Here is a 26,582-nt window from a genome sequence, read left to right as displayed (position 1 = left end):
CAGATACCAAAATGTCATCTTGAATTGTGATGGCACCATTAATGCCTTTCAGTGTTTCTCCATCAAACTCTGGAATACAGAAGCGGCACTGGTCAATCCGAAAGGCATTTTGAAGAAGTGAAACATGGCTCCTAGGGTCACAAAGGCAGTTAAATGCCAAAATTCTTCGTCTAACTCAACTTGGTAATAAGCACTGGCGAGGTCGATCGTGGAGAACATTGGGCCCCGGCCAACATAGAAACGAATTTGTGCAAATTAAGCAATAGATGTCTATCTGCCCATATCTCATTATTTAAGTTTGTAAGGTTTATGCATAACCTGATCTCCCTTGAATGTTTTAATGCAATAACAACTGGGGACACCCATAGTGACAACTCAATTGGTTGAATCACTTGTTTGTACCAAAGATCTTTACAACATTTCCTTCACTTTTGTCCTGTACGTAAGAGGCATGTTACAAACTTTGTCTATGACTGGAACAGCACTGTCCAGCAAAACTACCTGTGCTTAACACCTACAAATGTTCCTAGCTTAACACAAAATACCTCGGGAATTCACTCTAAGTTATTCACCAAATGTTCATCTTCACATTCCCCACAGCATAAACTGGTGGTACAGCATTGGGGACTAATCTTAAATGTAACTCTGGTTGATGAGGCCACCCCGAAATAGGATCACCTTCGGCAGCAACATAAATTTTACCATGCGTTCCTCAACCACCAAAGTAAATGTTGGCACAAAAGTAACCTGATAACTCAATCTTGTGACCTGTATTACCCTAGGATGTACTTTAGGGGGTACCAACCCTTCTTTCTTCCAGTTCATATTCCAGAAGGACTTACTGATTATAGTGTGCCAAGCACTGGGACATGTAAAACACACTAGTACAAATCCTACCTTTTAAATACACTGCGCCCTGTCCATGAGGCTGCCTTGAGCATACCTTAGGGGTGAATTACGTGTATTAAAAGGGAAGGTTTGAGCCTGGTAAGTGGGTGCACTTGCCAGGCCTAAATGGCAGTTCCAAACTGCACTCATAGACAGATCTAAGACATGTTTGAACGACAAGCCCACTAGTAGCATTTGGTTTATGGGCCCTGGGCACCCCTGGTGCACTTTAGTAGGGATTTACTAATGAATCAAATATGCCAATCATGGATAAACCAATCACCAATACAATTTAGACTAAGAGCATATGCACTTTAGCACTTGTTAGCGGTGTTAAAGGGCCCAAAGACCTAAAACCAACAAAAACATACCAGAAAAAAGGTCGAAGAAGGCAAAAAGTTAGGGGATAATCCTGTAAAAAGGGCCAGGTCCAACCTGCAATCAACTTTCCTTGAAAATCTAATATGGCCGTCATGCATAGTGTGAATGCGTAGATTTTTTAAAGCTGGTTGGTCTTGCGAAGATCCAATATAAACTGGCCACTGTCTTCTGGGTTGAGCCATGTTGCAGTCCGGGAGAGAAGGTCGGTGTGGGGCTGCTGAAGTGGTCCAAAATTTCGGGGGGAGTATTTCCTGGGGAAATCGGACGTTGAGGAGCATGGTGGTGGTGGTGGTGGTGGTGTCATCGTCTGAGGTGAAATCACAATGGGGGCAGGAGAAAGGCCCAACTGTGTTGTTGGGGAATGCGGTTAAGAGCTACAATGAGTTCTGTCAGGTATCTAGATTGCTTTGTGCAATTGAAATGGTGTCTAGACTATATCACCAATGTATAAAGATCAATCTATGGTCTGAAGAGTTGAATAGACAATGTCCACAACATAGGTAGAGTGTTGTCCTATACTTGACCAATGTTCAACACTCCATAATGCACATCGATAAAGAAGTAGACAACCGACAATATAGCCATTACTTATTGCATATATTCATAACGGAATATCCAATATTATGCACGGTTTTCTTTGTGTAAGGCTATCAAGGACACCAACATAAAGCATACAACGTGACTTTAGTGAAGAAGTGACACGGTGCAAAAGTGCCTAGCAAAACAATACAAAAGATGCACATAAAGCACAAATAGAAACATGTCCGTTCAATCAATATGGACTGGTTCAACATACACCTGATCATCTTTAAATCTATTTAAAGAATGGTCAGTCACTTCAGTTTTCCAGGGGCTACGCTCAAAACGTAGCACGTGCCTGGTTCGGATTCATGAACCATTGACTAAGGTGTCTTGTAAAGTCAATCAGATTTCTCTGCTCCAGCACTGGAGCGCTGAAACTCTTTCATTGTCTATCCCACTTGCTGCTACCCTTCTGATTTTCAGAAAGGAATTGAAAACCTTTCTCTTGATTGGAAAGGAAAAGCTCTCCTCCATGGCTCTGTGGTATGCAACTCTGCCTTGAGTTCCCCCTAGCGAGTATCTGTAGGCTTCTTATTTTTGTTTCAGCACACATGACAATCAGGTGTGTGCGCCGAGGGCTCATTGAAACACAGAATGAAACCCAAAGTGGGGCTCTATGGTCTGAGGAGGCATGCCATGAAAGACTACATTAAGCTCTTCAGGCTGTGGTGAATCAACAGTGGTGGCAGAAGAAAGATTATAATGATGGGACAGGCCTTTTTTACCTGTGGCAGCGCAGGAAGAAGGATACTGGCCACTAATCTTCAAAGTGGTCTGCCAGTTCTCTGAAACCGGGCCCTGTGGTTCATCAATGTATGTGTTTGTGCATACAATGTGCATGCAGTTCAATGAGCTTGAAGCATATGTGCAGTTATTGACAGCTGATATACTGGAATCTATTTTGTTTCCAAAATGGAAGCAGCAAATAAGATGTTTGTTTGGAGAGAGCTGGTCAGACAGCAGATGTAGATTGCAGGGCTCTCCCAACACGTTCCCAAGGCTATTTTGGTGAATCTAGAGTGAGGCGATTTGGGAACAGAGGGTTTTCACTGAAATATAGAGCAAAGCCCATGTCCTTTTCTGCTTTATTGTTGCAAAGAAGTGGTACTGCCAGGTAAATCAAGAGGGGAAGCCTTTCCTTCCTTTCCATCATTTTTGGTTTCTCCTAACAGGAGACTTGCAGCTTCTCCCCAACTTCCTGCTCACACTTGAAGACAAAGACTATGGATGGACCAAGCTGGGAGAAACAAGCAAAAGACAGACTGCAGATGCTTGCCCCAGAGCTGGACTTGAAGACTACATAAACTCTGTCTGCAATCTTAGAAAACATATGGGACAAAAACTACCAGCCAGAGTACCAAGAGTCCTGTGCACCACAATTCGGTAGTCCACACCACTGGAGACCAAGAAACTCCATGGTGTGTCTGTGCGTTAATAGCCAACTACTCTTCAAGGTTTTGGACAGGAATGTGGAAGTTCTGCTGCCTGCGAAAGGAAAAGCTACCACAGATTTTCCCTGACGGAAGGAGCACTTCAGCTGCTGAGGAGAAGAATCACTGGACAAGGAAAATGGTGCCTAGAATAGAAAAGAACAGACAGGAGCTAAGGCAGGAATATCTGAAAGTTACCTGCTGTAGCTGGTGTGAAAGACCTGCACCATCAGGCCATGTAAGTGAGTCCACAGATAGAGTGTGTTGGCCCAATTCCTAGCTAGCTCGCAGTGTCCCAGCTGAGCCCTACCCTTCCAGGGTTCCAGATGGTATCTGCAACCTCAGAACATGACCACTCTAATTCCCCAAGAAAATTGTGGAAACAGATCTACCCTTTCGAAAGATACAAACTGGCTTTTCAAACATTTATTGAAACAATCATGTTTTTGAATAGAAAGTGTGAGCTGCAATTATTTGGATGATGAATCAAAGCATTGTAACCAGCATTAAAGAATCATGAAAAAGATAAACCGTTCAAAAATGATAACACTACAGTGTGATTATGAATATATGTATATTACTATCTAATACTACCTATGCTATTGAGACCTTAGTGGGGAGTACCCTCTGCTAGACCTCTTGGAACAACCTAACCACCCATGTCTGTGTATGGTGCGTCATTAAGCTAATATGAGGTAGAGCAGGGTATTGTCCTTTGCAGGATGAAGATTAGAGTCAGCAGGGCTGCATCTCCATTCAATGAGGAGGGATTCAATCGTGGACGAGGCACAAGACTAAGAACGTTTCCTAAAAATATTTCCAGCTCAACCTGTTAAATACTACTGTTTAAAGACACTATGTGCTAATGAATGGAAACTAAGAGGAGCTGAAAATTATAAGAGCATTGAGAAAGCCCCAGGCCTGTTAGGCCGATAGTGGGGAAAATATGTGTCGACTGCCCACAAAATCACTGTGTTGAATGATACCATGAACATGATGAAAAGCTCGATTTGTGAATTAAAAGTATAATACCTCAAATGAAAAAGGACTGGGTAAGTTTCTTTGCATGATACACCAGAGTGATGAAACAACACAAAAAAAAACAAATAATATTCCTAAACTAAACAGGAGGACTAACTCAACCCTTACATAATCGCTATTTACAGAGACAAGGAAGGTCCAAACCTCGAGTAGCGTCCTACTGCTCATATACATTTTAAAAAAAGGGAATGATCAACTCAGGGAGAGAGTACCTGGACCTTAATAATTTGAATAACCCTGCCTGCATCTCCATCACAGTGTACAGCGCTCCAGGACAATCCCAGCAGAAGTGCTCCTCTGCCGAATTTGGCTCAAAGACTGTTTGGATAATAAAAGCACTGTTACTAATGCACTTTGTCAAAGCTGATGCAATGGTTGGACTGGAGTCTTAGAGCGGTCTTCAATCAGACAACCAGCTGCAAGGACACCGCGTTCAATGTTCCTAGCCTTGGACAGAGCGTAATAGCAACATGATAAATATGCTTACTAAGAAATGTGCTGCATGCAGAATAATTTCTAAAATACAATGTTGTTTAAGTGCAAAGTATGTAAAAAGTAACTATTAGAAAAGGATGTCAAGTTAAAACGTGTAACTAAAATGGAGGCTGTGCGTGGGCCTTGTTGAACCTCACAACAAAAGAGGTCCCAAATAAGGTACACGACAAGGATGAGATACTGCGTGTTTAAGACTTTTTTGGGACATGTTATGCTCTGCGTAGTTATCACCTTTTCAGGAGGGGGATGAACAAGTTACACAAACGGAGGCTATCTTCCTTATTCCGAACAATTGCACATGCTGGGATTTGCATTTACAGGAGCAACTTAAGAATCATTCACTGCATCCATCAGTTAAGGCATTATTTTACTTATCGTACAGCATGACATTGCCGTACAAATGCTTGTGTACATTACTGCATTGTGTAATAGAAGCACTGTACTTTCTCTCTTATGTAGAAGCCGTGGCTTGACACTGAATAATTCTGAGTCTTTAACCCACCCTCACAACTTCCCCGAGTACTTGCACAGCTCAATTGTGCCATCTTGAAGGCATGGTGCAAATGGGGTGTGCTATGTGATCAGTTTTGGACTCTATTAAAATAAAACCCCAGGACACCCGTGGTAAAAGGCTCAGGCTGTTATAGTTTGATCTCAGTAACCTGTTGTAGCATTTTTTCCATTCATAACGCGATAAAAATCTAGTTTACACCAATTGTTTACATATTTGCAGATTTTATTGTGATAAAGTTTAATTGTGTATTTTTTTTTTTTTACAGAGGAGCCAAGATGGCGACCGGAGCAGACGCTTGAGCGCCCGGCTCCGTCGGTCCGTGGCCTCGGACTACTATCCTGATGCCCATCCTCGCCGATTTTCGAGGTGCACCGTGTGCGAAGACGCGCTGACCGCGCTGCCGCTTTCCCGGAGTCTCAGCCCGCCCGGATGCCCGAGTTCTGGGTGCTTTTGTCCTCTGCACTGAAACCCTGCGCCATTACGGCCTTTGCTGGCCCCCTGGAAGCTCCGCAGTTGCCGGACCAGCTAGCGCTAACCTGAGCCCCGCGGTCCCGATTTCACCTCGCACCACGGATCGTTGCCGGACGAGCCCGGAGAGGGACGGCCGGACACCTTCTGCACCCTGTGCCGGACGGGCTGGAGCTGTGGGGTGGGCCCCGGTGCGGCGGGTCCCCTGCCCCGCTCTGAGGACCGCGCTGTGGGAGGCAGCTGCCCCCTTCACCTATTGCCTAGCCAGCGGCGGAGGGAACCTGCGAGAAGAGAAGCGACTGTCGGCCTTTCCCGTTGCGGCGTAGACCTGAGGGGAATTGCCTCCTTGCTACGACCCCCCCCCCCCCGGCCATTGCACCGTATAGCGGCAAAACATGGCGTTTAGTGCCTGCTTGCGGCTGGGGGGCGATACTCCGGTCTCGCCCGCTGCCCACTTCGCCCCCCCTCTTCCGGACACCAGCTCCACTGTGCCGTCCCGGATTGCTGCCGCTGTGGGGGCCCAGCCTCCGCTTACATGCGGCTCCGTTCTGGCTGCCCTGCGGGACTTCCAACTACAGATGTGCGCTGGCCTGCAGGCGCTGAGTGAGCGGTTTGACCCCATACTGTCGGCCGCGGGTCGTGAGCGCACTGTGTGCCATCTACAGGGCGTGGGTCTCCCGGTGCTTTTGTCCGCTTGCGGGGACGCAACGGCGGTGTGTGACTGTGTTACACTGGTGCCTTCACCTGGCGCTCCCGGCGCCCAGGGTACACCGCTCTACACCTCAACCGCGGATGCTTTGTCCCCCTGGTCATGGCTGCCTGCTTCATTGTTGCCTGCCTCACCGCGTCCACTGGACTATCCTGTTGATAGACGCCTAACGGCTTCGAGGAACCGTCCGCGGTGGCCCACTGCTGACTTTTTGTGGAACTCCTGTACCTTACTTGCCAGGTTTGGATTTTATGTGGTGCAAAGAGGGACCTTAATCGATGGGCGGCGGCCATTTCGTGATCCTACTTCACCATCCTTTCACAAGCGACCATCTTGTTTTTGTTTGCTCGGGACACGGGGCCTTCATGCAGGGGCTGGTTTAATCCCAAGCCCGCGATCGGGCCAGGGCTAGACTGACTTCTATTGCCATGGTTTATGGACGGGCTGGCCTGGGACTGGAACTGTATGTATGTTATGCGCGCACTCGTTGCGACTTGTATCCCTTCGCTTACACTGTGGTGCCATGGTATCTTCGCATGCCGTTTTTTGGCGTAGTGGGCTCTCAGTGTGTGGGGGCCATGATTGGCTGATGGTTTGGGGCGCTCTGGTGTCCCGTGGGCTCCTCCCCGCCTTCTTTTCTGTTTTCTTATTTTCTTTCCTCTATTCCTACTTTCTTTCTCCTCTATATTTCGGGTTCATTGGGCGACAGGCACTATGCTGGGGGGGGGGTAGGCCGTAGCCTCCGCATTGGTGTAGGGTGGGGGGGTAATACTCTGTTCTTAATTAGTTCTATGGGCCTTTTTTCCTTTATGTCTCTGCGTTCTACTTTCTTCGATTCGGGGTCCGGGTGTGGGGTGGATCGAGTGGGGGCGGCTCCGGAGGGGTGCGTACTTGCTCATGTGACTATCCTGTTATATTTCTGCACCGCCTCACTGTTTGAGTTTTTGCTTCAATTGTTGTTCTTACTGCTGTTGCTGCTCTCCCGTGTGGTGAGGCTATCTTGCGGACTCGAATCTCCTTTGTTCCTATCCTTCATTGACTTTTTTCTTGATAAAATTATCTAAAAACTTAAAATTAACCTTCACTTCTCCTTCCCCGGGTGTCAAAGATATCTCCAGTATGTGATCCATAACTTGTTGTTAATCCTGACTGTTGACGCACGGGGGATTTAATGTGGGTATCAGTGCTTCATTGTATCGTGGCCGGCCTGACGGTTGTAGGCCCGTATTTGTTCTTTTAAGATGCACGAATAAAGGTTTTTAAAAAAAAAAAAAAAAAAAAAAATTGTGTATTTTATCTCATCTTTCTTGTACAGCACTCTTACAGCCTTTGGCAAGGTACGCGCTTTACAAATACATAAATAAACCGAAGATGGGGTAGTGAAATTTTACTCCAGTGAGCAGAAACTAACGTTTGCTCAACTGAAAATCTCAAATAGGATGACGTAACCTTATTTTCTTCGTGAACAAGCACTTTGTTTTGTCGCCAAAGAACACTTGTATAATAACAGATAGCGGTGTCATCAAACAATAGTTTCTAAAGATCTATGCACCAACTTGCCTAAAAAGTAGGGGCCCACAACGCTTAAATACTGGAAGAAGAAAAAAAATGCCTCTCCGTTAGGGCTTAGATAGCGGTGTCATCAAACAATAGTTTCTAAAGATCTATGCACCAACTTGCCTAAAAAGTAGGGGCCCACAACGCTTAAATACTGGAAGAAGAAAAAAAATGCCTCTCCATTAGGGCTTAGATTGTACAAGGGTTAATAAATGTAAAGAACTGCGAGAGCATCTGAACTATCTATCATAACCCATACTTGTCTGAGATCACGACGTTTTCTTAACTCTAGGTACAGCGATTTAATATGATTGATAAATAATGCGCACAAAAGATGAAGGCTGCATTTTCGGTTGAGGCAGGTCAAAAAACCCGAGAGCCCACTCAGCTGTGGGGCTGCTGCTAGAACAGAAGGTGCATTTAAACTAACCATGTATGCACCCACACGTACCGGAGCACGCTTCATACCTACCCAGATACGTTCTGCTCACAAGGTGGCACTTCGGGAGCCCGGAGCCTCTGCTCCTCCGCAGTTGGTTCTGGAGTCAGTGATATCTGCAGGCTGTTCGCCACATCCAGGACAGACTCAACCGGGTGCGCTTTTTTATTACCTAAGAGTGACAAGTGCGGCTCCATTCCTTCAAGCTGCACAAGAAGCGTTTCCTTGTTCCAGAGATGACAAAGCCGAGGAATGTAGCAGCACGCCCAGCCTCCGACTACTCATATTTTTGAGAAAACGAACTTTAAGGGTTTCAAAGGTCACTTCCTTCCAAAAAGAAGTCTTAATCGCTCTCGTGTGATAACATTTTCTCTGTCCAACCCATTCCTGGTCACGCCTTTTCCTCGGGCACAGCACACAAACAATGCCACTTCAGAAAGAAACACTGGCAAGCAAAATAAATTGACAGAACTAGTGTAAGTGATTGGGGGGCGACTCGACTCACGAAGACTGATTGCAGAAATAGTCCTCCATATGCGGTCGAAACGGGAAATGCAGGAGTAGAACAACAAGACCTGTTAATCCGTGTCAGACTCAGCAGTACCTCCCGGTGGCGCCAAAAAGCTGACACTGAACTGCCGAAGGCAGTATGGCCAGCGCCATTCAACACAACTTACACTGCAGACTTGGGAAACCAGAATGGCAAAGTAGCGCCCGAGCCCATATGTGCACTTTACGCAATCATCGTAAAGACAAACACGTGACTTCCCGAAGGCCTCACTTAACATGCACTGCACTGACTGAAATGTTCCAGTTGTGCCGGAGACAGCGAAAACCAATGCCGGCAGCCCAATGTTACTAACCAAACATGTGACAAAAGGGTGGGGTCGAACATTAGAGGAAAAGCAGCTGAGACTGCTCTTTTACCCAGTGGAGGGCCAGTCAAGTCACTGTGTCACATGAACAGCCTGCTCAAGGGCATGTCTAGGGTGGCTGTTCAGCAAAGCATAAGTTAAAATAGGGTTATTGTCGACATTAATAAAATCATGCTTGACTAATGTAGCAAACATTTCTGCAACTATACAAAATTGTATTACCACATCCTGCAAAAACGATCTTCAAAACAGATTCAGCTGCATAAAAAACACCAGCCTCTGGGCCAAGGTGCCATTTTAAGAGTTGTTCTATAAGTAAACGAGAAACAGACTGGCTTGTGAAAATTTAATAGGCTTTTTGGGTGGTAACAAAACTATTTTTTTTGCAGTTGTAAAGCAATTTTTGCTATCTATTTCTGAGACTTTGCTAACAAGTTCTGCTTAGGTTTTGCTGTAATGGAGCTTTGGCACTGCAAGGGGAAAATAACATTGGCATCCGGTCGGGGGGCATTGGAGCACTGTAATAATGGGGCACAGACGCCGAGGGCCTAATTACAAGCGTTATGATTAAAATTTCCAGGATCCGCAGAAACGTCGCAGAGTATTCTAGTTCTCCACCGACCCCTCACCCCTCTCCACCAGGGCTTTCAGATTTTCAAAACAACAAAGATCTGGGGGAATCTTCTGACAAGAATGCGGAATTACTGATTTCCCAAAGTAATTCCTATTTTATCAGTGGGATCTCAGGGTTCCACTCAGAATAAAGGTCACCTCTAGAACCCTGGAGCTGAAGTGTAGGGTTACCACTTGACTCCAGGTCACTACGGACATTGCCTCTAGTCCAGAACTTGCCATCTATACATCATTGCTTTCTGGTGTGTTAGTCTAATTAGTTGAATGGGAGTAGAACAGTACTAACAGCCAGAATACATTAGACTATTACACAAGAGTCCAAAACCAGGATCAGTGTATGTAATGACCTGGAGGAAGATGGTTTCGCTATTAATCGGTCACCCAGGGAACTTACTGGGACTGGGGAACTTGTAGTGAGGTTCTGTATTGGGAGAGAAGAGGGGATGAGTTTCGATTATGCACAGTAATAAGGTGAGTGTGAGAATATCTTTCCAGGCTACTGGCCAGAGGGTCTGGGCCTTCAGCTCCTTTCTAAATTTGAAGAGGCTGCGTTTAGATAGCTGCTATTCAAGGTCGGATCAGGCTCGTCTCCTCGATTCCTCTTTCTCTGCACTTCTTGCTTCCACTCCCACCTATGGCTCGGTTCACTGTGCTACGTTAGATGCCCAGGGTGTTTAGTTTTTCAGCCGTGTATGCTAATGTGCCTATTCTTGTTGCTTTTTAGGCAAGGCAACAGGTTTTGAATATAATGCATGCTTGGGTGGGGGCTGGCAATTTAGGACACCAATGATGTGGTTGTATTTCAGTCCTTTCATTACTCGATAGCACTGTGTAGGTAGAGGTGGAAATATAAGGTATTTATTGAGAAAGGCGTTCTTATGGGGGTTTTAATTTTACCAAACAAGTACCTTACTTTTTTTTGTGTGCAAAATAACCATTACTGAAAACGTTAACGTTGACCTTGGGAAGCCTCCAGCTGAAAGGGGAAGGGAACTCATTGTCTGCAAGACCAAGGGAAGGACAGAGATAAAAAAAAAAAAGGTAGCCTTCTCATCGAGACCCTTGTTAGCTGACAGAACACTAAATGTGTGCATTTGGTTAATCAACAAATCTAAAAGATGCTTTTGAGCGAGAAAACTATTTAATTGATGGAGTCATTTGAAATTACATGATGCCAAAAATATATTCTTTTTGAGAGGTAATGTAAGGGTATTACTAACTAAATTCTGGAGTGTGCCCCTTTAATTATGCTTATTAGAAAAAAGTTTGTATTCGGTACAGTGTGATTGTGTATTACTGAAAATGTATTTTAAAAGCACTTGTTGTATCTTAAACACTAAATCTTGTGACGTTTTCTGCAGCAGCTTATCTTTAAAAACAATGACTTACATATTCACTGTGATTTCGGGTGCAGACACTTGTATCACACGTCACCACTCACCACTGAGCCAACCAGGATTCAACTCTGTGACCGCTGCACTGGTACGGTAGGGGCCTGATAACCCGTTTTGTAGTGCACGCCTGGTCTCAGAATAACTCATTTGTAGGGTGCCACTTAATTCGCATTAGCTTCCTTTCATGCCTTTGCTGGTGTTCCTACCTTGGTGAGAAATTTTGGGACCAATGGCACCCACCACAAAAAGCCAAATTCAATAGATCACGGGTAGGGGCAACTCTCTCAGCCATGAGGCTGCTGCACGAGACTGGCCTTCGCCAGACTCTACATAAGGTTACATACACGGACATGGGCAGTGATCAAAGTAACCAACTGAACTTCATAATGTATTAGAGGGTATTTCCCAATAATCAATTTAACGAAATTGCAGAATATTTTGTTCTTTTTATCTATGTCCAACCCCGCCCCCAACCCACTGTACAGAGGCTCACAGTTCCCCTACTTTTTTAATGAACTTCAACTGCTGTGTGCAGGACTCCATTCTGAGGCACCAGTTTAGAAATGGGGAGAATGCCGTTTACAGACAGGAATGGACCACGCCTTGGTCTTCTTAGGTTAGGAGGGTCTGTTTTACACAGCAATAAAAACGGGTCCATGCTACCTCAGGTGCAGCGCGCACAAACCAATACGTCACCTTAGCAGCATGTAGGGTTAAGGTCCCATGTAGGTGGTATAAACTATTAAATACCATCACATACTATGACTTATTTTCAAGCTCAAAGAAGCTGTATTTTTTCAGATTAAAATACACCCACATGCATCTATCAAAAATGACAACAAATTTTGTTGCTATATACATATGCGACTAAAATCCAAAAATGAATCGACATGCAGGTGTAGCTCAATAAGACTGTCCCTCTGTGCACCATCCCATGGAGTACCACATTCAACTGTTATGCCTATGAGCAATCTTGTAGTCACTGATTATAGACATTACTGGTCCAACAGGTAAGGCTCCCGAAACTTATAGGCATTGCCTATTTCATATCTTATTCGAAATACATTACACTTCAATGAACACGCGCGAATACTGTCCCTCCTCTCATACTGAAGTTAACAGAGAAGGCTTCTTTTCATATCATTCTGCCCTCCTCCCCACTCACACCCCCAGCCATAAGTTTAGCAAGGGAAGCCCATCCAGGAACAATGTCGTCCTCACAATATTACATTTCAGTCCTTTATTCAGGTAAGATAACACGGAGCTCTAATATAAGGTGCACAACTGTAAACAACATGTGGGCGAGAGTAGACCACACTATTCCTACAATCTGGGGATGGGTTCAGGAGTATTATTAAAAGCGGTGATAGGATACAATACAATATTTGCAGATTATTAGCTTTCATAGTCCTATTCCTAATCCAAAGAACCATCTCTGATCTCATTAAAAGACATCACCATCTTCAATGTCCATCACTACACTACAGAGCACATTTCACTACTAGGAATTCATATACCTTTTTCAGCTTAAAATAGTTATTTTTAGCTAGCTAAAGGAATATCTGCAGGTGTGCAAACAATGTCTAACAGGTTCAACTACTATCACCCACTAAAAAAGAAATATGAAAGGACAAATCTGCCACATTGCTAAATTTACTATCAGTACCAGATACGCATAGGTCCATGAAGTTGTCTTCCAATTGTATGTAAGCTAGGAGACAGCAGCATTATGCAGAATATTGACCGAGGGCATGGCACCCTCTCTTCTATTGCCATTCTAAACTAAACTTTCTCTCAGCATTTAAATGTATATCCTACGACAGAGAAAGCCCCAGATCTTCAAAGGGAGAGAGGAAGGCGCCAAGAAAATAAGTGAGGCCATGTTATTCAAGAAACTATCCAAACCATATGCAGTATTCCACTGCAGGGCATCCCATGCATTGAAACACCGCTTTACACGGAGCTGCAAAATTAAAGCTTCTCTCCTTTGGCCATGCAAGATGGCTTGTGTGTTTGACTGCTCTCAAACTCCTGGCCCGTTTGTTGTCTTTTATCTCTCAAGAGAAACTACTGCAGAAGGAATTAAAATTAGCAATTACTTTAGAATGGCAATCAGAGGGAACTACTGAGAGTAAAACAGCATTTTCGGCAAGCTCGTCGCATTTATAACATTGATCCTATATGAGAGCGAGAGAGGAAGAATGCCCCATGTAATTAGATTGACGTATCTGAATAATCACTTAAGGAAAGTTACCCTATCTATCGTAACCAAAGAGTTTGACAATCAAAGAGTACGACAACCAGATGCTTTGTGTATATATATATATATATATATATATATATATATATATATATATATATATATATATATATATATATATATATATATATATATATATATATATATATATATATATAATGTGAACACAGTTTAGAATAGGAAGCCATTTCTCCTATTATTTAAAGCAACCTAGGGATCACCACCGCAAGGTTTGAGAAATAGAATTAAATGCAGTTTCCATGCCAGAGAACCTGAGTAAAGTGCCACTCAATTGAATGTCTTTAAATTATTTGCTCATAACTAGGACATACAAGAGTGGAAGGGTGAAGATGGTGCTGTCTTATCTAGAACTGGAGCACTGGTCCAAATTCAAAATGTGGCAAAGGTGCAGCCATTGATCATGACCAATGATAAGGATAGACAAATCACCCAAATACAGGCCTTTGAACCATGGCTTCTAAAGTATCAAACAAAGTCCCACCTAATAAAACCCTTTTTGATAAGAGAAAGACAGGATTTACAGCTGGGGTTTAAATCTCCAAACAGCTGCAATTGATTTCATGCACATGGTATAGAAAAAGGTGGCAAATCTGCATATCATAAGTCCACAAATACACGCCCAGATCTCGGATGTGTACGTGCATATACCAGAGCTAGAAATGCAAGTGCAAAGAGGAAGCTCAAAACTAGGAGGCAAAAGTAATTCGTATATTTTCAGTGTTACAACCCATCCTCTCCATTATGAATGCAAGGGAAGGTGGCCAAACAGGGGAGGGCTGAAGCAAGACCAAGCACGGCCAAGATCAGATGATCTGAGTACTGCTTGACCAATCCGAACACTTACCCTGGACGCAAACGTATCAAGTGTGGATCAAAAACACTGCCTGTTCACGACAAAAGCAACACTTCAGGTCTGGAAAAAAGCAACACTACATGAAGGAAAAAATGGCAAAAGTAACCCTCATGAGGACAGGCACTCTGTTGAGGAAGAGGACTGTGCTGAAAGGGTTTAAAAGATAGGAAACTTGGTATATCCAATGTATGTGGCTTAGTGGGGGAGAGCGAAATGAAGATATTCGCTCAAATGCAAGCAGATTATCAACTGGCCCACTCTGAAGGATTCAAATCACTGCAGTTAGATCATGCCATGGCAAATTATCTGCTGGACCGGTCTAATTTGCCACATGTAGCCCTCTGGAGCATAGTTTAAAATGCACTCGTAAACGGAGCAGTCTAGGCTACGTTAATGTGTCCAGAAGTATGTGGTGACAGATAAAACCATGTAAAAACAACTGCATAAAGTTTATTATTGTAGGAGTAGGTTATATAATATGGGCATTGTGACACACGAAGATCTTTATTAAAAGTACTATGAATTTTCTTGTAGGCATATTGGGCAGTAGGCACACTCTCAGATTCCACACACTATCCCCACACCTAACTCCAGCAATTCTATAAGAGGCCGGAAAGGAGACCAATATGTAGACCAGGTTTTAGCACATGGATTCCTGATTCCGGCCACATTCAAAGATCATTCTCGGATCTAATTTGCCACATGCTTGCAGTAGGTGGTAAACGGAATAGGAATAATCTGCGTGGATCACCAGAGGCGCAGTTCAAAAGGAAGTGGAGCATTAGGGTAGACCTGAACTGGGAGGAGGGTTGGTAGATTCCTCTTGTGACACAGGAGGACAAGGGATGTGGGTTGGGCATTGAAGCTGCTTCAAGTTCTGCATTCATGTCTGGGATCTCCAAGTATTGGATTACCTATTGTGGCATTTGTGAACCTGGTGATACCAAGTACATAGGCAAAGTTGCATACACATCAATAAATTATCCTGCCCCAGCATAGAACTCCGTTCTATCATAATAAAGTGTGAGAAATGTGGGTAGGGGGGGAATGCACTTTCCTACATACTATATGAGAATAAAGGTTGATACAGACTTTCTGGAAAGAAGTGACAGGAGACCTCTCTGAAGTATTACGTGCAAGGATATCAATAACACCACAGTTTGCAACCTTGGGCATCATGAATTATGCTGATCTGACCAGAAATAACTCACTCGGTGTTCCCTGCGATTAATGATTGCAAAAAAGATATATTGCAAAGTACTTAGGGAACATGCAGCTCCCAACCAGAGCAAAGTGACGAACACACGGACAAATGGAGGCGGAGAGGGCAATTATTTAAGTAGTGGATGGCCAAGAACATTTGTGAAATTATATGACGGGCTTGGAGGGCCCACAATGAACTCTACCACATCAAATAAAATTGATGTCAGGAACTCTTGGTAGCGTGCAGACGTATATGAGTGGACAACTGTTGTTGGCTGGAGAAGCATGCGTCTTGATTTGGGGGCAGTAGGCTACCGCATATCTAAAACGTACTGAGTGGCATGCACGTATGGAAGCATTCTGATCAAAACTACTGTTTATTAGAAAACGCCCACATTTGATACCATTAATTGCCTATGCTATTTTCGTATCAAAAAAACAAATAAATTGTTTAAACAAAAACATATCAAGTGAATACAAAAAGGGTTTAATAGTCCCATATAATATAATACCTAATTAATTATGGATTACATTGCTTGTAGGCTCTAACCACTTCCTGGATTTACCTCCAAACTTAAAACGCACTTAATGAGCTGCAAGCTTTTTTATATTCCGCTTTGCTGCGGCTTACCATGTGAAGTTTGCTTTCACCTTCTTGTTTTCATGTTAAGAGGGCAAAAGGCAATGCTCCACATTATTCCAGAACTATCCTTGAAAAAACACACCACTTGCTTTCAGAAAAGGTCCTCATTGGGATCTGTGCCATGCCTAAAGCTGAGAGGCACCTTGCAGTAAGGCAAAGCCCTGAGAACAAGGCAGATGAAACGTACCCAAGAAAGAGTGGTACAACACCATTCATCTCGCCTTATCTCCCCTAAATCCAGCACTGTTATAGCGACCCAATCTCTTACACTTCTGCTAAGGAAGAGGAGGATGCAATGATTGCATTTCATCATTCAGCCCAATTAAACAAGTGTCTTGTCGCACTTTCAAGATGCACGCAGGAAGGAAGACCCAGGAGGCAGGGAGGTACAAGAACAGGTACTTAAGGAAAAAGTTACAAGTAACCCCATCAGGAGCTATGATGTAACCATCTCAGCCTCCAACTATAGAAAGTAACTCCAACTGACATGAACAGGAAGCTGATAATAATGACATCACACATTCCTCATGACTTACAACATTCCACACCCTTCTAGATCAGAAGACACCATGCTAGAGCAGAGGGCCAGTTACCACATACCTCATCAAAACATTCGATTTAACAGAAGCATTTTGCATCTGGAATATGGTTAGTAGATCTGATGCATCTATAGAGAGGTAGACATTACTTTACAGCCTATCTAAGGGTGAATGGATCGAGCTATGTCCTTTCTAACGTTGCACAGTAAAGAACGGGTCTGCCACAATGGGCTGCTTGAGTTTGCCTTATTGTACTTTTATCTGCCAGAGTATGGCAATTCCTTCATAGGCTAGAATGAACGCCACAAGTATTCATTTGACTATCATTGGGCCCAAATGATTATCACCTACAATGGAACAAAGGAGTGGGTTCAAGAAGCCCCATACAAGTCATGGTCTTCAAAACCATACGAAATACAAGCCTGTTTCTGTAAGATGGCGGGCCACAGCAAATGGAACAACGTACACCCTCACATGCAGGATAAACAATTTTAAAATTAACCAAGAGGAAGTGGAACAAATACTCTAACCAAGAAAATATGGGTACAGAACATTCATTTTAATCTTTTCAAACAGGAGTCTTGCTTCTCGATGATGGTTTGTTCTTTATTCTTTCACTCAGCACTACACGCACAGGAATTCAGAAGGTATCGAGTATAGGGTGTGGAGCCGGGAAGGGGAGGCACTGTCGTTGAGATGTATTACACACTGAAGTACAAAATGTCATTTCCCATGAAGACACCATGTCAAATGTATAATCATGCCTTACTTTTGATGCGGTGTGCTTTAAACGAAATGAAATCTTAAATTATCGCTTCCATGCAATTCCTTTATTCACTGTATGCTGAGCGAGGTTTCAATAAAAAGCTTTAAAAAAGAAATGCAGACAGTGTAAACCGCTAGTGATAGAAAGGGGCTATCTTAATAGATCTAAAATGGTTTATGACATGCTAACAGTGCTTTCAAAAATAGGAGTTGCATTGTCTTATGACCAGGCTTTGTACGACACGCTGGTTTGGTATCTGTAAGAGTTATGATGTTACTCATGTGAAATATAATGCTGCAAAATGCAGATTAAATGAATATCCTGTGGCTTGAAATTGCTGTCATTTCCAAACATTGCAAACACAATGAGCTGATGGACGAAGTGCTGAAACTTTTCAGACACTCACCCCCAGTCACAGATCTGGGTTTAATCCATCATCGTTCTTCTTCTCAATTGACATGGCCTGGCAGTTCGGGCTGGACTGTTCCCATGAGGAACACAGTCAAGACTGACTTGCCTGTGGCTGGGTCCAAACTAGGGTGGCTTAATGAGCAGAAGAACGATGATGGATTAAAACTAGATCTGTGACCGGGGCGGGAGGAGTGTCCATCATCTTACTGTGTTTTTCTATGTTCGCCCTAAGTGGTGTGGTGAGCAAAATAATGATGGATTTAACCCTGATCTGTGACTGGGGGGGGGGGGGGGGGGGGGGGGGGGGGGGGGTGAATGTTTGACAATGTTCAATATTCCGCCCATCATCTTTTTGAGTAGCAATTTCGAAGCACTGGCCTGATTGTGGAGATGTGGCCTAATGGACAGAGCTGCTGACTTTGAAACTGGGGAACCAGGTTCAAGTCCCAGGCTCTGTTCAATATCCTGTGGTTCGGGGCGCATCACTTAATCTCCCTGTGCCTAAAAATGTTTTCACCACATTAAAAAAATATGATTTGACCTTGTGGAATGTAATCAGGTGTTCGAAGAGTTGGTGGTACATACACAACTGAAAAAAACTGCTACTAGGACGTGTCAGCCCTAGCATATATGCAACAACACACTTATTTATTTTACAACAATCTACTTGAAGCCTGCGGTATTGACGCTGCCCGAGTCGCACGTTTGGCAGGCAGCAGCTCAGCACTGGATTCCCCTGACAAGCAGAACAGCCCCCTCTGGTTTATCCCTGAGAGTAGGGTGGGGCTTAAGGAAGCAGAGGTGGACTGCTAGCACCTGGGGAGGAAGTCCTAACCCCCCGAAAGAAGACACTTCCAGGGCAGGAACCGCATTATATACTGCACATCTCCAGGGGTTGCCCTCTTTTGGCAAGCATGCACAGTGAAACCCACCCTACCCCTTATTATCTGGTTTGCGATTAATGATAGAATACAAGTGTTCTGATGTTTACTTTCTCTTGTTCTGCGTTGCAGGCAGACTTAGAGAGCAATCCAAAGGGCTTTGGTGCAAAAAGTAACCACAAGAAAAAGTCCAGGGGGGTTTTATGACAATACCCTGGGAATCCTTACGGAACGGCCCCAGAATGAAAGCTACGGCGCCTCATTATTCCCAAAGACAGTTGTAAGCCTGAGCAATTGGGGACTTGCCTGTAATGCTCCGCCTCTGCACACGAGTTCTTTTCCTGGACTATGGGGTCCAGATGTGGGGTAAACCCCCAAAATGTCCGCACCAGATGTTGTGCTAATCAGGCGGGCAGCCATCGTAGTCATATCATCACTGGCTACCCTTGGATCGTCCGTAAGTTAACCCATTACTGTACCTTATAAAACCTGCAGCATACCCTTCTCCAAACACTGTGGAGTGGTTTCTGTCATTTACTTGTGAACTTTTCCTTTGCATGCATTTGTTCAGTATAATTAAGTGTGTGTGTGTGTCTGGCTATGGGACACCAGTTCTGAGCATCCAGTGCTGACTTTGTGTTGTATTCACCACTTCCTACGATGAAGCTCAGGGATGAGAGAGCACACTGTATGCACCATGCTAGACTGGAGGGAGTGTGAGGTGGAAGCCTGGGTATATTTTATTTTTTAGCAACTGTAGAGCAAATGCGAACACCAATAACGGGCAGTCTTGGCACAAGGATTTGTCACATGCATGAGTCCAGCATCATATAGCCGTTTACTTGCCAAGGCGTGATGGGAAGGTTAAGTTCACTACACCCAGAATAGGAGTTCCGTGTATTCGAAGCAATTTAAAGTGGAGAGTGCAGAAGGATTTATATGGAATGTGGCATTCGTTGCATATCTCGTTCACATAGCAATGCTTTTCTTATACATGGACACTGTTCAAGAAGAACTAAAGCCGTGACAGAGCACTACCTGCCATGAATTTGACAGCATTCACCATGCTCATCACCCTAATCTCTTAGGCCACCCTACAGGCTGCAAATGAACATAATGAACGAGTGCTTCTTCGGAAATGCTTGCATAGTCCAGAGGTTATACAGAATATCTTAAGTCACAGATTTACATTATTTGAACTTGTTCTTTTTTAGGCCAAAGCCTGCAAGACAGCGCAGCTGTCTTGTTGAGAACGACTAACTGGTAAAATGTCAGTAGCCGACTGTGAGGGGGTGGGTCCGGGGGCGCGACGTAAAGCTCCTTCCTTACCTGTGGGCCAGGGAACGCGAACGCCGGATAGAGGACAGAAACCCCGGAACGAGACTCCAGAACACCAGCCAACCACTCCCCCCTCTCGTCTCTTCCCACAGCCAGGCGAGAGGACGGAAGAACTATTATTGCTCTTATTCAACAAAAGGATTGCCCCATATCACTGTCGAGTAACGGTGAATGGACGAGCAGCTATGGCGTTAGCTGATACGGGTTGTCGCCAGTGTGTGGTTAAGCCACAGGACTTGGAACCCTGGATAAAACCTAGTGGGGAAACCGTGGCTATCCGCTGTGTGCACGGAGACACGAAACAGTATCCCACCGCAAATGTCCAGATACAACATCAAAATGATCTAGGAACCTCCCTGAAGGTGGGACTTATACCCAATCTGCCAGAACAAGTCATCCTGGGAAGCGATTATCCAAACCTGCCTCAAATGTTGAAGAGTTCCACGAAACCAGAAGAAGATTGGTGGAGCTCAGCTCCTTTTTCGAAAGAAGAGGAGCCGGAGTGGCCACACTCCAAACCACGGAAGAGCAGGAAGCAAAAGAGAGCGGAGAAAAAGAACACCCCCATGGTTTTACCGGTCTTACAGGAGGATAATCCGTGGGAACTGGATCGGAGCTTTCACGCCGCACTAAGGGAGAATCCCGTACTACAAGAAGCCTGGAACTCCGCCTCAGATAGCGAGGAACCCCAACGAGTAGGTCCCTATTTTTTTATTAAAAGGGGATTGCTATATAAGAAGGGAAGCCCCACACAGCAACCTCCGCTGTTAATACCGGGGCCGTTCCGAGAAAAGGTGTTATTTCTGGCACACAGTCATTTGTTGGGAGGACATTTTGGAACCGACAAAACAGAGAAACAGATCATGGAACGCTTTTACTGGCCTGGCATATACCAACAAGTTAGAAAATACTGCAAGGAATGTCCTATATGCCAAAAGACTAGCAGATACCGGCCACCCCCTGTTCCCCTCTGTCCCTTGCCTATCATAGACGAACCTTTTAGCAGAGTGGGGATGGATATTATAGGTCCTTTGTTGCCCTCCCGAAGCGGGTGTCGATATGTGCTGCTCATTGTCGATTACGCCACCCGATTTCCAGAAGCAATAGCCCTACGTCGCCCCGACACCACTAATATTGCCACTGCCATGATTAGAGTGTTCTCCCGAGTAGGATTCCCAAAAGAGATCCTGACGGATCAAGGGACGCCCTTTGTGTCCAAAATCATGAAACAGGTGTGTGCTCAACTAGGGATTAACCAAATTAGAACAGTCGCCTATCACCCTCAAACAGATGGGTTAGTGGAGCGGTATAACGCCACCCGCAAGACCACCTTAAAAAAATGATTTGACCTAGAAACCAGAAAATGGGAGGATATGCTGCCCCTAGCATTATTCGCTATACGATGTAAAGTGCAGAAAAGCACTGGTTATTCCCAGTTTGAGCTCCTGTACGGGTGCCAGCCAAGGACCTTGCTGGAGATGGCCCAAGAAAAATGGGAGACCGAACCAAATAACATCAAGCCATTAGTGGATTATGTATCCACTCTGAGAACCTGCCTAGGTCAAATTCAAGCTATAGTCCGCCAAACCTGGAGAGGTCTCAGGTAAACCAAAAGAGACAGTATGATTAAGGGGCAAAAGAAAGGTCCTTTGAAGTAGGAGATTCAGTACTGTTAATGATGGCTTCATCAGATCACAAATTACTGGGGCAATGGCAGGGACCGTACAAGGTGACCGCAAAAGTGACGCCAGTGACCTATCGCATAGAGACAGATCCTACCCGGGGCGTGTCCCAAGTCTTCCATATCAATTTACTAAAGAGATGGGAAGGCCCCTTACCAGTGGGTATTGCCCGAGTAGAAGACCCTTCCCCGCTGTTTGACCAGTGTATAGATCCCACCTTAAACCCTGAATTGAGAAAGGAACTGACTACCGTACTTCTTCCCCTCCAACATGACTTCTCCCTGTCCCCAGGGAGAACATCCTTGGTAGAACATGCAATTAGGACGTCTCCAGGCAAGAAGGTACGTCTCCGACCTTATAGGGTGCCCGAGGCTCGTCGAAACACCATTAAAGACGAGATCCACAAGATGTTACAAATGGACATTATCGAACCGTCCATAAGTGAATGGAATTCCCCAATTGTTCTAGTGCCAAAGCCGGACGGCTCGGTATGCTTTTGTATTGACTTCAGGGAGGTGAACGAAATATCCGAATTTGACACTTATCCTCTACCCAGAGTAGATGAGATGATCGAAAGGATAGGACGAGCCCAATACATCAGCACCCATGACCTCTGTAAAGGGTATTGGCAAATACCCCTACGGCCACAAGATAGGGAGAAAACCGCTTTATCCACGCCCGACTGCCTGTTTCAATTCAAAGTGTTGCCCTTCGGGTTATAAGGAGCTCCGGCTACCTTCCAAAGAGCCATGGACCTAATCCTACGGCTCCATGAGGAGTATGCCGGAGCCTACATCGATGATATAGTCATCTATAGCAATTCCTGGACCCAACACATGTCCCACTTATCACAAGTAATACAGGCGTTAGGAGCCTATGGCCGCAAAATCAATCCTGCCAAAAGCCATCTGGCGGCTCAAACCGTAAAATACCTGGGGTATTTATTGGGGGAAGGCGTCATTAGACCCCAGAACTCCAAATTGTCTGCCATCTCCCGGATTCCTTTGCCTCTAACAAAGAAGGATCTCCGGGCATTTTTGGGGTTACTCGGTTATTACCGACGCTTTATCCCCAACTTTTCCCACATAGCGGCCCCCCTCACTAACCTTCTGCAGAAGGCCGTAAACACAGACCTCAGACTGAAAAACCCATCCCCTGATGTCGTGCAAGCTTTTGAGACCTTAAAGACATCCCTTACCTCCGACACAGTGTTAGTCAGTCCGGATTATTCCCTTCCATTCGTTTTGTAGACCGATGCGTCCGACCAGGGTATAGGAGAGGTGTTATCCCAGATATCTAACCAGGGAGAAGAAAGACCCATCACCTACATCAGCAGAAAACTCTTTCCAAGAGAGAGCAGGTATGCTGTGATAGAGAAAGAGGCTCTGGCAATTAAATGGGTGCAGCCAGGAGAGAGGACGGAAGAAGGTGGGACTAACCCCGGAAGCCGTACTCATCAGCAACTAAAAGGAGACCTGACCCAGGAAGGAGGGTTTCGGATCGGAGAAGAAGCAGGGAGTCGAAGGACGAGCGAGGCGAAGCAGAGAGACTAGGAGCGGAACGACGGCGAGCCGGACCAGGACGGGAACGAAGGCGGAACCGAATCGGAAGATCCGGAAGAGTTCTGGAGTGAAGACTGGTGGTGTCCCCCCGGAGGAGGCTGTGGAGCGGCCACAACTCAGGAGAGTTGCAGCGAGGCCGGTGAGTGACGGGGCTCCAGGGGAAAGACCGGCAGGGAGTGGGGTGGAGGGAGGAGACTGAACAGTGGGAGAGGGGTGGAAAGGGTACGGGCGGGACCCCGGGCACTGATCACTTCATTTCATTGAGTGCGGCACCATTATTCCTGCAACCCAGTTTTATTTTCTTCCTGAGCCTAGTCGTGATTATCCCTGCACTTCCTCTATCCATGAGCATCTGTCAGCTTTCCTCACCACGCTGGGTTTTCCTGTCACACCCCCCCTTCCCCCCCCCCCTTGCGTCTGGTGTTATAACTAAGAAACTGCACACATTGGGTTCTAAGCACACCACTCTCCAACCCTATCCGTAGTGAATCGGTTGGGGTGAAAATTTGTTCCGGAAAGCAGAAATCCCGGGCTAAGAAACACGGGTGAGGTGACGAGTAGAGTAACGTCTACATGCACTGAATGACCCTGATACTGACGGCCGCTGTTTCCTCTTTTCCATGAGCGTTTGGGAGGATCCAACCACGGCAGAAGAAGTTAGGCAGACGCCATTGAGCTCCAGCTCAGAGGAAGACGACGACGAACAGTGTTACCCCAGTACATCTCCACGGATAGGACACAATACTTTCCCAATAGCCAAACCAAAGAGTGACCTTCCTGACAATAAAACCTTCTCACGTGGAAAATATATTCAGCCTCCGCGTCTGAATATCCGACCCTCCCTCCCACACTGACCTAGAAAGCAGTTCCACCTACTGCTTTCCAATGGCTTTTCGTTTTGTCATTCTTGTTTTGTTGCTTTATGTTCGATAGTTTTATTTGTTGTAGCTTGTCCACCTAGTCTGTCCCTTCGGCGGAGCATAGCCTGCTTATCTCTCCGTTTAGCTCATGTGAGCTTTAACTCCACGTTGCTCCCTGTCGTTTCCTTCCCACCAGTGCCCTCAATGTTGCCTCACCCCACCAGTGCCTTTCGTGTTGCTTCCACACACACACACTCGTGCTGCTTCTCCCTGCCATATTGCTTTCCCCGCCCTCCATGTTGTTTCCCCTCACCTTTAGATATTCTACACTCTGTGTTGCTTCCTCCCCGGAGTTATTTCCCCTTGTCCGCTCTTTACTCTTCTTTTTAACCAATCTAACTCAGGTCGGTAAACAAAAAAACACTTGGGTCATTATGTAAGGCGCATGCTTGGGGCATGCGCCAACGGGGTGACGAAACTGGCTGCGTAGGCCATCCCCGGTTTACTAACCATGCTGCACAGCATCACCAATACTGTGCAGCATTGCAAAAGCCATTGGCAAAGGCAACAGGTCCCAATGGTAAGGTCCATTGACGTTGCCAATGCTTGTGGGTTTTTTGTACATACAATTTGCTGGTGTTTGATTTGTACTAGGGCAGTGGTTCTAATCCATATGTTAACAGTAACTTACTTCATTAATTGATTGATTGATCCTATGTGGTGGTGTTTTCAACTGAAGGGAGTATGGGCAGCTGGTGTGCTCTGGTGGTGTTGCTAATCATGTTCCAAGTTCATCTCCATGCAAGTATTTTTCCTTGTATAGACTGTGTAAACTGTGTCAGATTGCTTCATACAGATCACAGGAGATGGCAGGAAGTCCACTAGCAAATAGGTGTTGTACTTGTCACCAAGGGAAAGAATATGTCCTATTATATTTTTAGACACTATTAGAATTGTAGAATGTAACCAAACATCTGAAATTTAGTTGGTGATAAACGTGGATTAAGCACGAACTAAGGAATTTGCAAGTAAGAGTTCTGATGGAGGATAATTGATGGGTACTAATGAGTGGTGAGCTTTGAAGGAGCAGGCGAGCAGATGAATGCTGGAAACATATGAGCAGAAGCCTCCAAGAAGCAGTTTAGGAGCTATTGGTAGCTCTCTCACTCTCACAGTAAAGGCAGCAGCACTGTTCAGTGCAAGACTGCTGCAGTGGCACCCAGCCAAACCAATGGCAGGGCCTCATAATAACACTGAAACACACTGTGTCGGCTCACATGGTCTGCCACATGACCATCTTTCCCAAACCTTAATCCAGCAAAGTCAAAAGGAGATTAGCCATGTTGTAGACCTTGCTATTAGTCACACTGTGTGTGAACAACAGGAAAGGAAAGAAGCGTGCCAGCAGCAGCCAGTGTAGACTCACCAAAGTGAGCTGAAAGCATGGCCCGCACAGGCACTGAGGAGGGCAGTACATGCATACCTAGCTGAGACAATTATTAGTCTCACATGCACATGTTCCTTTGTGTGTATGCATTTGCTCACATTTATGTGTGGGTCTGGTATTGTGTCTCTCCCTAACAAACAGTATCACTTCATGACAAATATGCACCAACAAAAGTATATGTGCCCCCCATCTATAAGGAGTTCATCTCTGACACACCTGTGTCTGTTCACTGCATATGTGGCAATGGCTTAATATTAGTCATTCTTGATATATTTTGGGCATTATTGTTCTAGTTGTGGAATATCAGCAACGAGCACTGACATATTAAGAGCATGAGTGGCCTAATTGTAGCCATCCCTTACATATTGGTGAACATGACTTGCACGATAATGGTAATGGCTGATATACTGTGGACATCCTAGCCATTACGATATCTAGTCTTGGCACAATGGTGGCCGTGATAAAATGGTAGGCCTTACTGATATTTTAGAGGCATGCTTGGTGTTATGGTGAGCATCCATGGTGTACAGTTATAATAGCTTACCATTTGAAGTAGAATCTGTCTATTTGAGTCATTTATACATGTGAGTAATCGAAGAAAAGTACAAGCAGGTGTTTGAGTATTTCCTAAAAATGAAAACGGACATTGTGAAGGCAAAAAGTATATTTTTTCCCCAAAAAGCTTTTTCTTTGGAAAATTTATTTTTTTA

The 26,582-nt window shown here is 44.9% G+C and overlaps 1 protein-coding gene across 2 annotated transcripts in view; it reads right to left on the bottom strand.

Moving 5' to 3' along the window:
• Positions 1 to 26,582, bottom strand: part of AP3B1 (adaptor related protein complex 3 subunit beta 1) — a 1,836,520-nt gene that overhangs the window by 1,726,147 nt on the left and 83,791 nt on the right. Inside the window, exon 1 of one of the 2 annotated variants that reach the window (XM_085632260.1) lies at positions 8,538 to 9,202. The exons of the other annotated variant lie outside the window; for it this stretch is intronic. Coding sequence (XP_085488386.1) covers positions 8,538 to 8,701 — 164 coding nt within the window. The 5' untranslated portion in view covers positions 8,702 to 9,202. Of the gene's footprint in view, positions 1 to 8,537; positions 9,203 to 26,582 lie in introns of those variants that run through there. 2 annotated transcript variants of the gene reach the window in all.

Source organism: Triturus cristatus, chromosome 2_1, assembly GCF_964204655.1.
Source record: "Triturus cristatus chromosome 2_1, aTriCri1.1, whole genome shotgun sequence".
Taxonomy (NCBI): domain Eukaryota; kingdom Metazoa; phylum Chordata; class Amphibia; order Caudata; family Salamandridae; genus Triturus; species Triturus cristatus.
Note: the sequence above shows the minus strand (reverse complement) of the source record. Positions and strands in the feature narration are given on the sequence as shown.